The following is a 16200-nucleotide window of genomic DNA, read 5'->3' as shown; positions in this document are numbered from 1 at the left end:
TGACATTTCCATAAGCTGCATGATGAGGTTTCCAAGACCTCTGAGCAAATAATATGTTCATAACCTTTATAGATATTATGAATTACTAGTAGGCCTAATCTTGATTGCTTATACTCCATTTGCTTTGTAAGTCGGTATTTCATTGGCTTCACTGAGAGCTTAGTACTAGTAAAATGTGACTATGGCTTTTAAGAGTTTGTGTTTTAGTGTCTGTACAGTGAATGCCACAAAGACGTAAGTCATGCAAATCATATATTCCATGGCATAAAGAGCTTATGGTCTACAGTGCCAGTTATGGAAATATTTATGTATAGGACTGACCTTCTGCATTTGGAGATTAAAGGTTTAGTAACCTGTTTAAATATAAATACATTCCTGTTGTTAAAGGCCTATGAACCTCTTCTGCAGCCTCTCACACAGTGCATAGTCCCTATTCACATGAGAAAATTAAATGAATAGGACCTGCCCAATTACACTGATGTTACTCATGCGGCATAAAGGATTCCACTGACATCTGCAGAAAGCTGCTAGCAGAATCAGGCCAGAAGGTCTTGTGATGTAAATAGGTTTATAGGCTGAGACCCTGCTATGGACAGGACAAGCAGACTGCTGAACATACCAAGGTTTACACAGCATATCTTTATTTTAGTGGTGTATTCATATTAGTGATGTATACAGAAATGAATTATTTTGAATTGTATTACTAGAGTTCAGAATTAAAAAGGGGATAATAACCCTTTTCATCCAAGGCTTCTTAGCTGCTGCAAATTTAGAAGAAAATATTTAACCACATAACTAGTACTTAAAACCTGGGAATTGCTAACCAGTTATTATTTTTGTACTCTAATAATAATGTAACATGCAATGTTACAAAGTACCTTATTTATTAAGTTGAATTTACTGTCATAGAATCTGCGTACTCTGAATTCATAATATAACATGATTGATGGGACATCTCTTTTTGGAAGCAGATGCCAGTAATGCATTTAAAATACTCTAGCAGTGTATTATTCCATATTTATGAACTAAGTCCTCTTCAGAATAGCACTTCACTTTCCAGCCCTTGTTCTCTGTTCTAGTTATATTTTGGGAGGTTTTCTTGGTAGATCTGTCATTCTGCTAATGCCTAATCCATTGAATCAGAAAATGCTTCAATCATGACCTGAAAATTAAAAGGTGGCATTCTTAATTAAATCAATAAACTAATTGCTGTATAGTAGCAATTCAATTTAGGTGCTTTGATTGCTCTCCCTTAGCAAGTACTTCCAGACATAGAGTGACTTCAGACTAAGATTGTATCTGTCAGACTGAGAAACTTTGAACATTTAATTTCCATTAATTGATTTCCTCAGTGTTAACAAATATGGTATCAGATTCTCAAATAAGAACTTAAATAGGGTGATTTTTATCTACATAAATGCAAATAAAATAATAATTCAAAGCCCAGATGATAGGAATTTTACTCTATAATATGTAATTATTCATAGCCCTCTCATGTATATAAGCAGCTTCTAAACAGCATTAAGAATGAAAGGATGGGATCTTACCTTTGGTCCTTTACTTTGTTGTTGTTGTTGTTGGATAAGAAGGAAACTGGCAATACTGTCTGAATATAAAAATATTTGGCTTTATTTTCATGAAAACAAATTCACTTAAAACCTCAGTGATAAATACCAAAGATATTTATAATTACATAATAAAACAACAGTTTAAGGATATAGGTATTTAAAGACTGAACCTCCTGTATAGTAGGTTTGCATCTTGGACAATCAGTTCAACCCCTAAAAAAGAGAGCCTTACATCCACACTTATTTAGAAAAACTGAAGACTCTCATTTTATTGAATCTTAGAGTTAAAGCCAGATCTCTATTTGGTGTATAGCACAATGGCTTCATTGCTTAGCTATTCCATCTGAAATTCCTGTCAATGGCTCTGAATAAAAAGGTTGTATTGACTGTACTCAGACAGTGGTCATAGATCCTCTGGGAGAATTATTTGTTTTGAACATTGTAAAACAGACTTTCATTTTCAAAAATCTCCATCTTGGTGAGATATGAAATACCAGCTCCATTCCTGTGCGTAAATGCAATGGTCACAAGAGGCATATGGCAGTTTTCCACGTCACTGAGAATTCTTGGGAAGTACCCACAGCAGAAACTTTCCCAAAGCTGGTGAATACAGAGGAGCTGCAGACTGGCTTGTTTAGTTAAAACACAGAAAGAATCTGTAGCCATTGTGAGGGACGTTTAGTGGTTTCTCCTATTGGGAGATAAAAGAAAAGTATGGTTTCTGTCAGTTATCCACACTTTCTTGTTGTGCAACAGACACAACCAAAGGAGAAAAAAAACCCTGTCAGAGCAGCAATCTCACTGATTGCTTCGTGCTCTACAACCTCCATGTGTGTGTATATATATGTGTGTGTACGTATTCACAGCTTTTGGAATAACTCCTCGTAAACCCTAGTTCTTGCAGGGTTTGAAGAGAAAGAAACCCAACTATTTTTGCTGACTTTTGACAAGCAGGTCAACTGCTAAGACCTCTACATTCTGCAAGTTTGATTGAAATCCCATAGGTCTTTCTGGAGTAATCTTGCTACAGGGAAAGCACAGCTTAAAATGCTAGTTTTCAAGGATAGTTATAACTCAAACTTTTCCAAGGTAAAAATTCCAGATCCAGATTTGTACTTTAACTCTTCTTGTCCACCAGTTTTATAACCTCTGAGTTAGCCGCACAGTCTTGTATTTCCTCTTATCCATCTACAGAAAAATGCCAACCACTAGAAAAGTTTGAAACAGGATGGTAGGACAGGGTTGTAATAAAAATAAGGAGTTGCAGCAACAGAGAATTAAGGGATTGTTTAAGAGCTTCTACAATTACTGCTTCTGAACACCTGCAAAACAGAACAAAACAAATCAGAACAAAACAAATCAAAACAAAACAAGTGGGTTTCCTTTAGTGATTGATCACACTTTGTGAACAACCAGAAATCAAACTGCAGTAAAGGCCTTGGCCTCGGTCTTGAAATTAGGCCCAGTGTAACCAACCAGAATTGTCTGGTTTCTGCAGCTTGCTGATTGTCTAATACTAAGGAATGCATTTTGTGGTGTCTTTTTTTACTCTAGTTGTGCCATCAAGTCCGACAATGGCCTCCTCCACTAGCCTCCCCTCAAACTGTAGCAGTTCCTCTGGGATATTCTCCTTCTCACCAGCTAACATGGTTTCAGCGGTGAAACAGAAGAGTGCTTTTGCGCCTGTTGTGAGACCGCAAACTTCTCCTCCTCCCACCTGCACCAGCACCAATGGCAATAGCCTGCAAGGTAGGTGGAACCAAATCTGGAGCATAGCTGGCTGCTTTCAAAGCCATGAGTTCCAGGTAGCTTGCAAGGCTTTAAGCAACACTGAGTTGTCAAAGGGGATTGAAGACAATGGGGGATCCCTGGTGGTCTCTGTACTAAAGTTTTCTCCTGTAAAGAGTAACTGGACTACACCACCAGGCCACCTATTATCATGCAGATATTTGGCAACCACCCTATCCCTAACTCTACTAATACTGCTGAATTAAGAGGTTGTGTCTTTTAAAGCACAGACCTACTGTTATGATTAAAAAGAGTAATATTTCAGCTTACTAATACCATCCTTTTTCTTTCTTTCCTCTCTTATTCCTTGTTGTTGTCTTTTATCAGACCAGTCTTTTGTGGACTCTAGCAAGTACTCCACTGCAGGGTCTCTCCAGGGGCTGGCCTTCTCCTGAAGTACGTCACTCAATCTTCCCTTCCTTTTTTTCCTTTGTCATAGTACACTTGTGCAGAAATCCTACTGAGAGCAAATAGACTGTTACAGAGCTTGGCACAAACCTTTGCCTTTCAGAAATAGAAAACACATTACGAACTAACAGCAGCATTTCCCAGTTTAACTTGTACCAGGACAAACATTAGTTTCCACTGATTAATATACTTTTGTGCCAATTAATTCCATAGATGGCACAAGACCTTTTTAAAAGCCTATTCAACTGCTGGGATCAAGGGGCTGCTCCTTTTCTGCATTCCAACCCCTTTTATTGAAAAGTGTTCCAGCATTAGCACCTAAATATGTTTTGAAGCGTTGATGCAAGCCGAGGGAGTGACAGACAAAAGCTTGTCAAACCAAGGATGCTACAAAGATCAGCACTGCACATTCCATTGTTTGGTTCAGGCTGTTTTACAACACTGTGCCTAAACCTATCTGTGTAATTACCTCACTACACATTAGTGTGCCGAGAGAGACATTTTCATGCTAGCTTAGACTGAGGAGTTTCTATAAGCAGATGCAGCCAGCTGCCTCCAACTGTGCCAGAGGTGGGAAAGATTCTGCGGTATGGTTTGTGCTTCCCCCAGACCTGAGGTCTGTTTTTCTTTCCACGTACATGTGCAAATTATCTAAAGAGCATCGAGCACAGAATAAAATCCATCATTTTTAAAGCCATGTTCAGAAGGAGCTGTGCAGAGCAGGGGGAGGATACTTCCACAGGCTCCACATGTCACTTTACGGCCTCTGAAAAGAAACGCTGGGCTTGCAGGCATAATGCTGATAGCACTATTAACAACCAAAAAAATCTATATGCAAGCTGAGCAGAAGGAATTCATTCATAAAAGCTGGGATCTATTGTGAAGGAAAGTATTGTTCTCAGTGCATTTTACGTTGGTGAATTGGAAGGAGGAATCCTTGCAGATATGCACAGAGGAACACAGAAATTGTGAAAATACTAGAAACATATAAGCAGAACTTGGGTACTTTTGTTCACGCATTGTTATAAATACAGGTTGCATCAGGAATAAAACACCACAAAATTTTCAGATGATCTGTAATGTGCAGGGAATGAATTTTTGCGCATTTTAAAAATTTGGCACTGCTGAAGTGCTATGAATTTTAAAGCTAAAAATGTTTCACCTCCAAATTCAACAAATATAAAGCTAAGAGTTCACTGCTAGAAGCTTTTGAACATGTTAATGGTTTTTTTTGTCTCTTCACCTAGCCCCACTTTGCTGTTGTGAGGGGAGAGAAAAAGCGAGTAACAGGAGAAAGCTTTTTCAGGCACTGTTTTTCCTTTTACAAGACGTGGAATTCTCAGATTCCACGTACTCAGTTATGAAAAGCAATTATGGTATGAGCGAGAGCACCGGACACAACTGGGGCTTGCTGATTGCCTCCTCATTATGTCACATCCACATCTGTAATGCCCAGAAACCACACAGATCTCAGTGTTTCCCCTAATTTTTTTTTTTTTTAGCAATTCAGTTTTCATAATAGGAATGAGACACCAAGAGATGGTTCATTTCTAGGTCATCATTGAACTTCTTGGTGAGTAAAAACCGCACAGCCTTTAGTCCTATGCCTTCTGACACCACCTGAGGCTTGTAATAATCACTCAGAAATGCACTGCCTGTTGTGCCTTATTGCTTAAATAAACAACCATGTATAAGGAGGCTGTCTTATCTCTCTTGGGCTTCTGGATACATCAGAAAGCAATCGGGCTTTTTTTATGTAGCTTAGATATCAGCAGAACTCACTAAAACAACAGCTAGGCTTATCTGTTGTTCTCTTTGCCATGCAATTTTGTAAAACTCAAAATACATTATTTTCTGTAATTTGCTAGCAGCAAATATAAATTAGTATATGATAGAAGAAATAGTGCCTATTGGTGGGAGTTTTTCTACTCTCTGCCCTCCCTTTTTGGAGATAGTGTGATCTCATACCTCCACTGTTTCCCACTGATATCTCTGTTTTCAGGATCAATAACATGTTACAGCTGAGAGAATTTGCATGACTAGATATAGCACTTAAGGAATAAAAGTAGGTTGATATAAATGAAGACTTGGAAAGGATGGAAATATGAAAGCTTTTAGGCAGAAAAAGTATCATTTGCCTTGTAATTTGATTCAGAATTTCAGAGCTCTTCAAAACCAATAATGCTTTGAAAAAATGAGCTAAGATCTGCGTCTGTACCACTTGTTTCCAATGGCAAAAGGTGTGTGGCTGACGTGTAACTGCAGTGAAATGTCTAAGCCACAAAGGGAGGAGTTGCAATTATGTCACCTTTGTTTGGGATTTTATCCAGAGTAGACAGCTGTGCTGCCCCAAGAGATAATTCTTGACCAGTTTTTGGTGAAAATGTTTTTTCTAGTGAATCTTTTAGCTTGAGAATTTTTTGTTGGAATAATATTTTGACATTTTTCTGAAGTGTAGGTATTTTTTCTAAAGCAAAACAACACCTTGTTTTAAAATTTCACTACATTTAGAATTTAAAAAGGGCTGAAAAGAAAAAAAGATTGGAAGTAGTATGCACAGAAGATTAATTATCTGTCTGACTCTGCCCAGTTGCACTCGTCACCTGTAGGAAGACTCTACCCATTCCCATCTGCTCAACTCCTTGCTTATCTGGACAGTAAAGGAGGGAACACTGTCATTTGTTAATTTTGCTTTTCTCAGCGCTGTAACTGATGTCCAAGCCCTGAAGTCCCACCCCTGTATTCTGCTGTCAGCCAGAAATCTCCAAGTGCCATAGTAATATGGATAAAAGTTATTATTCTTGGTTAAGAAATCAAATTGCTTGATGAGCTAGAAGAACTGGGACAAAACCTGTGTCTCACGTTTATGGCCCCATGAGACTTTCCTATGTTCAGATAGGGAAAATTACTCCACCCTTAGCTGCAAGTGGCTGAATTAAAATTAGTGCAGAATTAATCTGGTTGACTGTATCCATCGCTGTCAATACTTATTTTATTGACTCCATAGAGGTCTGTTGTTGAGACCTACATGGCCCACATGTAAGAGTGACCCCTCCAAGAGCAGAATAGGGAGTAACCACAACAGTGAGAGCATGGGTTTGCTTAATTTTCTGTTGCATGTTCCAAGACAGCCCAATTGTGAGGATTCGGAACTTGGTATTTGAGAACTGCTGAAATAAAATCCTTTGAGAATAATTTTTAAACAAAACTGATGTTGTTTCACCCAGCTTAGATTAAATAGGCAAGGATTCAAAAAAAAAAAAAAAAGGGCAATATTGAATTAATCCTATGATTTGAGATGAGGGAGACAGAATAGGCATGGGTATAACATGAAAATGCATCCTCAGATTAGTCTCGCAGTGGAGCCAAAAAAGCCCACGACAGGAAATACCTCAGCAAGGAACATCTAAGACACAGTAGTGTTCTCTATGCTACTCACTTGAGGGTCTTCCTGTAGGGCTTAAAGCAGCTTAACTCACCTCTCTACCCCCTTTATTCTCATTCTCAGCTCCTTGAAGAGCTCTTACGTGGAGCGGAATCAATCAGTACAGTGATTTCACATAAAACCATTGCTGAATGATAAATGCTGAGAATTGAAATGCTGCTGTAGAGTTGCAACATGTCACCTTTGAGGCTGGCCTGTTGCAAACATGTGGATGTGTTTTGCATTCTCACTTTCTCCTCTCATTTTATTTCATTTAATCAGTGCAGTTTACTTGAGCTGTTCTCCCCTTGCTGATTAGACTTGTAATTCTTGCACATATGGTGGTGTTTGTGGAGAAAACATTTCCCTCCTCTCCCCCTCCAACCCCAAATCTGTGAGTCTTTTACTTTGGCTCTGTTCTTATCAAATAATTGCAGCTGTAATTAAAGCACAATGAATCAGCACCAGTCACAGGGTTGAGTTCTTCCTTAAGAAATTACATGTCCAGATGTCTAAGATGGCAGGCAGTTCTATCATTTAAATCATGTGCCCATGAAGTGCTGTCAACCTGAAGGCAAATCTGTTTTCTACCTTTTGGCAAATAACAGTACAACTGGCATTTTAAAGATGCATTGTTGTTACAGTTTTCATCATAAACTTGCATGACTACCTCCTGTGTAGGTGATGTGCTTGCTCACAGTATATCACTTGGAATGTCTGATCTGCATATAGTTCCTGGTAAATAGAGGGAGACCAAGCCAGAGATCAAGCTACGTGGGAGACTGTAACTGTTGACTTTTAATGAATGTCTTGTCTTTAAGAGACATGTGATGGTTTCATACAAAATGAGGTTAGGAAGCATGATAAAGAAATACTGATGATTCAACTTGGCCAACAAAGTAGAAGACAGTCTAAATGAACATTAACATAGGACTCATTCAATGTAGTTGGTGATTTCCGCTACAAGTGTAATAAAACTATAAGACACTGGTCTGCTAAACTAGCAGTTAAGGACATATTTCAATTTGAAAACTGAATTTGAGAGTTTAAGTCCTTTTCTGAGCACCTGGAAATACATACATCAGTCCCAGGGCTGAATACTGAACTTGTAAGAGAAAACCGGCATAGCAGAATGGAGCACTGTTAGTATGCCTAATGCAAGGAACACCTTACCAGGTCTGTAATATTAGTGGTCTACAGGACTCCAGCCATTTTCTCATATATGGAACAAGTATCTGCTTTGCTTTTAAAAGAGTAATAGAATATGTGGCAATGGCTGGGCCAGGTTTAAGCCTCCTGAGCACTTTGAGATTTTGAAACTAAAATTAGAAAAATAAGTTGGGGTCTGATTCTCATATGAGGAGAAGTATACTTTTTCTGCAAGAAAAATCACTAATTTCAGCAGAGTCCCTTGCAATTTAAACTGTTTTCTGATCAGAATGAGGCTTCCTGTGATTACTGTGTACATAGTTGTCTCTACTCGATGATGCTTACTTATATATAAATTTAATTCACAGTACAGCTGAGTATGCTACTAGTAAACGTTAAAAATTCTCTGAAGACATTCGAAGTTGCTTGATAATGCACAAAAGTAACATTTTTCCCCATCTCTCTCTCCCTTCTCCCTCCTCCCCTTTCCTTCTGACAGCTATATCTGGCATGATTGTTCCCCCCATGTGAAAGAATTGCCTTGAAGAATTTTATTAATGAAGAGGTTGAATTCTGCTTCAGAGAGAATCTGTTACAAGTCCCAGAGTGGAACTTTTTACTCAGGCCTTTTTAAAAATAAAAGAAAAAAAAAAAGAAATAAAGAAGGATCTTACAATAACTGCAGATTTTTAAACAAAACAAAAATCACCATCCTTGCAAATACTGAAATTAACAATCTCCAATTGCAAGGTGTTGATTCAAGTTGTCCATCCCAAATACCTGGGAGATATATTTATTGTATGTTGATAAAAAATCCACTTTTTTTTTTCTTTTTATTTTTTTTGGGGGGGGGATGGGGTGGGGTGTGGAGGGTGGGGCTTGCTTTTATTTTCTTCTGAGTTTTGGTTTTTTTTTATGGCTTGATTTAACTCAACACCATTTGTCTTTTATAAATCATACAATTACACACGGGACACTAGAGATGGAACTCCACATTTTTAATTTATGATTAGGTTTTTTTTTAAAGCTGTGTAAAGAAAAATGAATTGGTGTCATTTACATGCAAGTCTGTATGGGACAGAATAGAAGTGCCAGTTAGTTTTTCGTAGAAGAATTATGGCCATTTAATTAAGGGTCGGCTCATATAGGTTGTTTATCCAGTGGTGACTTGCTAATATGATGCATTTTTAATGTTCTAATTAAACAGATATCACTCCTTAGAAGGCTGGTACTTTTGGATGATGAAGGCGGGATTGAGGGGTGGGAATAGTAACCTCTGTCTTTAATATCAGGCTAAATAATTGCGTAAATAACACCACAAAAGAAGTGGGTCAAAAGTAAGGTAAGGATGAAAATATCAAACACATTTCCTCTTGAACTGAAAATTCAGTGCCTCTATATTGAATGCTAAAACTGCAGGATTAGACAGGCATGGCTCTCTCTTTAGCTTGTATATCAGACTCCTTGCAAATGAGTGGCCTTCTCAAAGTTTAGTGTTACCTGAGCTGCATAAAATGCCATTTGGATTTCGCATAGCTGTCTAACAATGACACAGATTGTGGCCATCCATCACATGTGGGGTGTTTTTAGCACGGCCCCACTCCCCTTGACCTATTTGTTGTTACGGGGTGGAATGAGACCAGACACGTCTGTGTTGCTGCATCCTCACGATCTGAAAGCACATGTTTTCGTCAGCCTCCCACTAGGATTGTTCCTGTATCGGTCGACCCTCTCAGTTTGTATCATAATATATTAAGCAACAGGTAACTGCTTTTGAATAATAAATGGAAACATGAGTTTGGGGGTGGGGGTAGGGCTGTTTGTTAGAAAGGTTTCAAATCAAGCCCATAGCTTCTGTTTTACAAAAATTTTGCTATCATTATCTGGGAAGTGTTCTTAAAAACTATTAGTCAAAGAGGCAGCAAAGCTCTGAAGATGCATTACCTGATATTTTTCTTTGCTGTTGTGTTTTGTATGTAGTTATAAATACTGTAGATTTTTTGTGATTTTTTGCCAAAGTTGTTGTTCTATTTATACATTTTAATGTCTTAAGACAGTTTTTCAATATCACAAAAAAAGAATTTTACTGCATATTTTGCAAAAAGAGCTCACTACCTTTAGCTTGCACATACTTGCAAAATTAATTAAAGAAAAAAAAGCGCTTTTTTGTTTCTGTTTTTTGTTTGTTTGTTTTACAGGGGATTTTGTAAAATATCCATATAAATAATGTATTTATCTTTGGAATTTGTACATTGCTTTTTTCCCCTGCCAAGTTTATTTTATTGTGTATGTTTGCTATGTGAAAAGTGCTGATTTGTTTGGTCATTCACCGTTGTATTAGCTGTTTAAATGTGATTTTAAAACATTTCATTTATAGTTTTTTTTTAGTATTGTTTAAAACCATGCTTCCATTTTTTTTTAATTTCCACCCAAAAGCCATTGTCTATTTTTGTATTATTTGTAAGTTAAGAAGTTTTTTCCAATATATGGCAAAAAGTAGCATATTATTCTTGTAGCATTTAGTTATGTAGATTTTAAAAGAAATGTATCCTTTGCTTTTGAGGCTTAACAGAAACTAATGCTGTTTTACTCTATTAATATGCATGGGATTTCTCCTCTTTGGAGTGACGCATTTTTGTGCATTAAATATGGGGAGAAACTTCATAGAACTCAATGAAAATACTTTCTTTCTTAAGTCTGCTTGTATATTTCTCTGTCTTTCACATAAATATAAACCAGCAGATTGGATGCCTTAACAATGCAAATCATATTCATTTCACTTGTACATTGTACTGTGCACCAGAACTGTCAATCATCACTAACATTCTAAGAAAAAAAAAAAAAAAGGAATTGAAAAGCACAAAAGAACTGTTTTGTTACCTTAAAACAATATAACTTTTTTCTAGTCGAGCAAGAAATCATTTACAATGATGCTGCAACTGTGCATGCTTCCTGTATGAATTTTGCAATGGTTTTCACTAGAATGTCACAGTGTGATCTCTGGGGGGAAGGGAAGAAAACAGGATATTTTTTTTTTTTTTTCCATGATGAGAAAATAAAAGAAGAGAAAACTGGAAAATGTGAGAGACATCAATTTATTGCTTCTCTGTATTCCAAGCGATTATTCTAATTCACATAGTAAGCAACAGCACGACAATGTAATCAAATTTAAAGCCATATTTTGTCCAGTGACACCATCAATTACTCTTGTAGAGCTCCACTCAGAGTCATAGCGATTTTGACACCAGTGTTAGCCATTGATGTTTGTAGTCTTCTACACCAGTGTCCAAAGCCCCTTGACAATGTGCATAATTTGTTTTGTTGCAGCTATTTATAGTGATCTGATGAATGGGAATTTATAAAAAGTCTCCCCCGCACCACCCTTATCTTTTACAAAGTAAAAGATGCAGCTGTTTACAGAATATGGCTTTAAGTGGAAACATTCAGATTTCAGTTTTAACAAGGTGAAGCTTCACAATGACTGGATTGCATAACGTATGCCTATTTCCTCACAGTTGTACTAGGATGCAGCTAAAAAGAAGTCATCTCTGAAACTACTAACCTTTCACCTTCTTATCTAAATCTTTTTGAATAGACACACACACTGTACAGTTCTATTGTTAGAGAAACTAACTACTGTAGAGATTGTTATAATTTTTTTGCAGAAATTCAAGCTGTAAAAACTTTTCAACTTTCACAATATTTAATTAAAGTTACTTCCTGTCTGTGAATACAGCTCCTGGTTGTGTCGTTATTTTCCTGCTTCTGCTGGCTAGTAGGTGAGGAAAAATAAAATATAGAAGCCACAGGCTACTAAGTTGTCTTTCTGAAATTAAGAAGAAGTGGAAATTCATGGAATTACACAGTGAAACATGGCAAATGCTGGTGCACTGAAACTTCTCCTCCATCACTAATGAATTTCAAAGGATCCTCACTCATAATCCTAAATATTTATCCTGTTGCTATTATTATTTCTGTTAGTTTAGTCTGTTAATTGCCTAAAGGGAAACCGTATTTTTCTAGTGGATTTCAGGAGCATATCTAGCTTTAAATTCCCAATTGCAAACACAGTGATCACGATATACAAGGCAAAGGCATGCTAGACTCAGTGCCGGGGGCCAAGGGAGATTTGAGTTTTCATCTAGGTATTATTTAATGGCAACACTTCCAGGACCAGGTCTTAAGTGACCTGCTCAAGGTGAGCTCCAAGAACGGTTGAGCTGTAACTAGCTCCTTGAGTTGACCACGAAGAAGGCTCCTATGAAGTGTTTCCATTCTGCTGCCCTTCCTAAATAAATAACAAATCCACCAGCTGCTAAATTGGTTCTAGGTGTTTCATTTCATTCTGTGCTCCTCTTGCAGGAGAGGACAATAAGGAGCTTTACCTCTGGTAAGTGAAATGTTGACAAAATGGCACTTAACTGGGCCTGAACAGTGGCTGTTATACAGAAGACCTATATGGGAACAATCAAAAACATTTAATCACTACATCTAAGCAAGGCTCCAAGCATTTCCAAGTTAGTTAGGAACAGGGACTTTGGGGTTGCAGTTTAAATTAAATTAAAATTTACTTTAAATTTGCTGAAAATACAAGCAGCTGGAAGTGCCTTCTTGCAATATAAAGTGTTGGGTATCTCTTAAATGCTTTCAGATCCACTTCAGTAGTTGTTAAAGAGAGCTGCTGGCAAAGTCTGATGTACAATGTGTCTACTCTGTCAGCACAAGAGATCTGTTTCTTCTGTCTGAGATAATTCTCCTGGTTCTCTTTCAAATGGTGTGAATATTGGCAGCTCTTACTGCAGCTGAGAGCTTTATGAGTGCTCAGCTCACTAGAAAAACGTGGGATCACATTAGCTGAAAAGCAGTCTTAAAGATTAAGTTCAGGATGTAATATTAGGCAACCTGTTCTAGATGCAGCAGAACCAGAGCTCTGCGTCAGACTTTTGGCTACAGAGAGAATATTTTTTGTCTGAAATTCAATTTCAGCTGCATTAAAAAAGAAATGGGTGGTGGTGAGGGAGGTGACAGCATGAACCGTAGGGCTTCAGACGGATGCTGAAGAAAAGAATGCTAGTCAGTCCCAGTGATGTTCGTTTGACAATCCAAAGATACCTGGGTGACAGTGCTGTGTAGATGAAGAATTGCTTTTTTAATGCCAGAATAAAACCCTCCAAAGCCCAAACCATGTGAGGAGCAGTTGCAGGGCACACATTCAGGTATGGCTGCTGTAAGACACGTATCCCATGATGGATCACATACTGAAAGGGAGAGGAGTGTCTTCTGTCATTGCACAGAGAACATGTAGGCTTGGAAGCTGAGGGTAAGGTGTATAACAGCATGACTTATTGCTCTCTAAGCTGGTAGCTTTAATTTTTCAGCAACTGTAATAGTCATTTTGACTGAATAGTTTTCATTTAGTTTAGAGAAATCTCAGCAAAATGAGCTACCTTCACTGTTAGTTTCCTGGCCTTGTCTGTGTGTCTACTTGATCCCTTTACAGTCTGTCTCTAGAGGCTCTTGCCACAGCTGCTTCACCTAATCATTTACGTAACTCTGCTTGGCATCACAACCCATGCATCTTCTGCCATTTCCAAAGTTAGTTAGCTGAAGACATTTCATGGCATACAGGTGATTTCCTCAGCTCCTTCCTTGTTCCTTGTTCTCCAGTCCTCTTGTAAATATTCATATTGCAATGCTGTACCAAAGATGGGTTGGAGGCATCCCACAGAGTCCCTGGCTCCAACTCAGCTCCAGACTCCTTTAGTTTCATGGGACAGAAGGTTTTGGAAGCACTTTGGTAAATGCCACATTGCCTAAGCTTTTTCAACAATGCGTCCACTACATCTTAATTTATTTGCCCTCATTACCTGTTTAGAGAGATTGTCACTGAAGCCATTCCTCTAGTGCATAGAAAACATTATATAGTTTTGTCCTGCACCAGCACTGTGCTTTTAATATCTTCTTGCCTATGTCTGTCAGCTCTCCTGTTAAATATATAGCAAAGAAATGCTGCTGCTACAGTCTTTGCTTTGCTGTGCTAAGCAAGCCAAGCTTTTCTGGTGTCATATTTAAGGGAGTTGCTCTCCTTTTCATGGAGAATCCCAGTGGCTTTTTTTTTCCAATTTAATTTCACTCTCTACTTTTCTCATTTGGGCCTGGGTACATAGCTCAGTGAGGGAGATGAAGAGTCCATAAGGATCATCCATCTCATCATCTCAAAGCTGTCACCACTTACTTGCTTATCTCAGTCTACAACAACGTTACAGAAGCATCACTTACTGCTTATTTTTTTTATTCCCTTCCCAAACACACTTCATTGCCATCATACTGAGAAAAACTGTGCAAAATCAACCACTGAACATTCAAAGTAAGTCTACTCCATACAATAAAGCCACATCTCAGAGATGCTGTGAAGCAGCCTGACATATACAGCTTCAGCAAGATGATGCTTGGTCAGTTTGGTTGCTGCCTCCTTGCCCACCCACCAGCTGTACTCTTTCATGTCATTGCCACCTCACTGTTTGCCCCCACCACCATTATCTCAATGGGATGCTGCCTGATTTGGGCCTCATTTGACATCTCTGTTTCCTCTATTTCCCAGAAGGAGCTGGTTCTGGCATCCCTTTTCCCCAGCATCTAATGCTGATATTTCAGTAGGGGAGGTCAGGTCAATACTTTAGATAAATAAGTAATAGTTCCAACTCCACAACCCTGTTCTCTCTTCCTCTCCTTGGTGCCCTTGAGGATACAACTAGACTAGAGCTTATGGCACTGCTCCAACATGATTGGCAGGTCATGTGAAAGAGCACACATCTTAGAAAACTTTAATATAGTTGTTCCAAGATACGAATGCCAATGACTACCCAGGTCACAGCCTAACAACAGGGACTGCAATTCTAGGTGGCTTTTTCTGTGTGGGCTCACAACAGGAATAGCAAATACAATGCCCTAACACATTTTTCACATTTTCAATGAATGCCCCAAACTTCATCATTAATATAAATGTACGTTTGAAGATCTCCATCAAAAAAATTATTTAGATGATCACTTAACCCTCTCCTGAAACATATAGCAAACTCTGTCCTACATATGCTAGTCCAGCGAAACTCTGTTTTGCATAAGGGGGATGAAATTGTTCACTTCCTTTTTTGTTAAAGAATATGAATCCCTAATCTTCCTACATTTATTCATGTCAAAGTGTATCTTATACTGTAAGCCCTTACAAGGGTTTCAGTGGGTTTGCAGCTGGTACACGAGAGACTCACCGTGTTGTGGTGAGTCACTGCAGCCTGGCAGCTCCTGACCACATGTACGAGAGAAGCAAGGATTGATTATAACTGTAGGTATGTACAAGCGTGCTCTGAAGAGGCACAGGTTATCTGCTTGAGAATAACCTCAAGATAAATTTGCCAGTGAGGACTTACTCCCTGTAAGAAGGCAACAGCTCAGACCAGACCTTAGATCAGGAGACACAAAAATTCAGATGTGTGTGTGTGTGCACCTCTGTGTGTTGAAGTGGGAACCTGTGTGAAAGCTCTGGGAAGCAAGCCCCAGGATGAACCCTATCATAGTTCACTTTTCTGCAGTGTTTAGAGGAAAGGGGAACACAAACATTGCACAGAGGCTCACCTGGAAGGTAGCTGTGCTGCAGCTTTCATCTCTGCTCCTGCCCAGACCTATACTGTCGCTCCCAGCTTTGCACAGGTCCTGCCCACTGCCCCTCTGCCTCCTTGCCCATGCTCCTGCCATAAAGGGCTCTGTCTTCAGCCTCATTTTCTATGAAGTGTTGCTCACATTGCTCACCGCCAGCCTGCCCCAGGCACTGCCTCACTCCCCCTTCTCCCCCCATTAACTTTGCCTTCA

The 16200-nt window shown here is 38.6% G+C and overlaps 1 protein-coding gene across 10 annotated transcripts in view; it reads left to right on the top strand.

The window, feature by feature from the left end:
* Positions 1-9114, top strand: part of EBF1 (EBF transcription factor 1) — a gene marked incomplete at its 3' end in the record, with an annotated part of 275559 nt that extends 266445 nt beyond the window's left edge. For 6 of the 10 annotated variants that reach the window (XM_080626996.1, XM_080626995.1, XM_080626994.1 and 3 more), the window contains 2 exons: positions 3123-3317; positions 8837-9114. In XM_080626996.1, the coding sequence (XP_080483122.1) occupies positions 3123-3317; positions 8837-8868 (227 nt within the window). Of the gene's footprint in view, positions 1-3122; positions 3318-3683; positions 3752-8836 lie in introns of those variants that run through there. The other 4 variants (XM_080626991.1, XM_080626989.1, XM_080626997.1 and 1 more) reach the window with 1 other exon arrangement.
* Between the last annotated feature and the right edge of the window lie 7086 nt (positions 9115-16200).

The sequence above is a fragment of the Psittacula echo genome, assembly GCF_963264785.1.
Source record: "Psittacula echo genome assembly, chromosome: 11".
In the NCBI taxonomy this organism is placed as follows: Eukaryota; Metazoa; Chordata; class Aves; order Psittaciformes; family Psittacidae; genus Psittacula; species Psittacula echo.
Note: the sequence above shows the minus strand (reverse complement) of the source record. Positions and strands in the feature narration are given on the sequence as shown.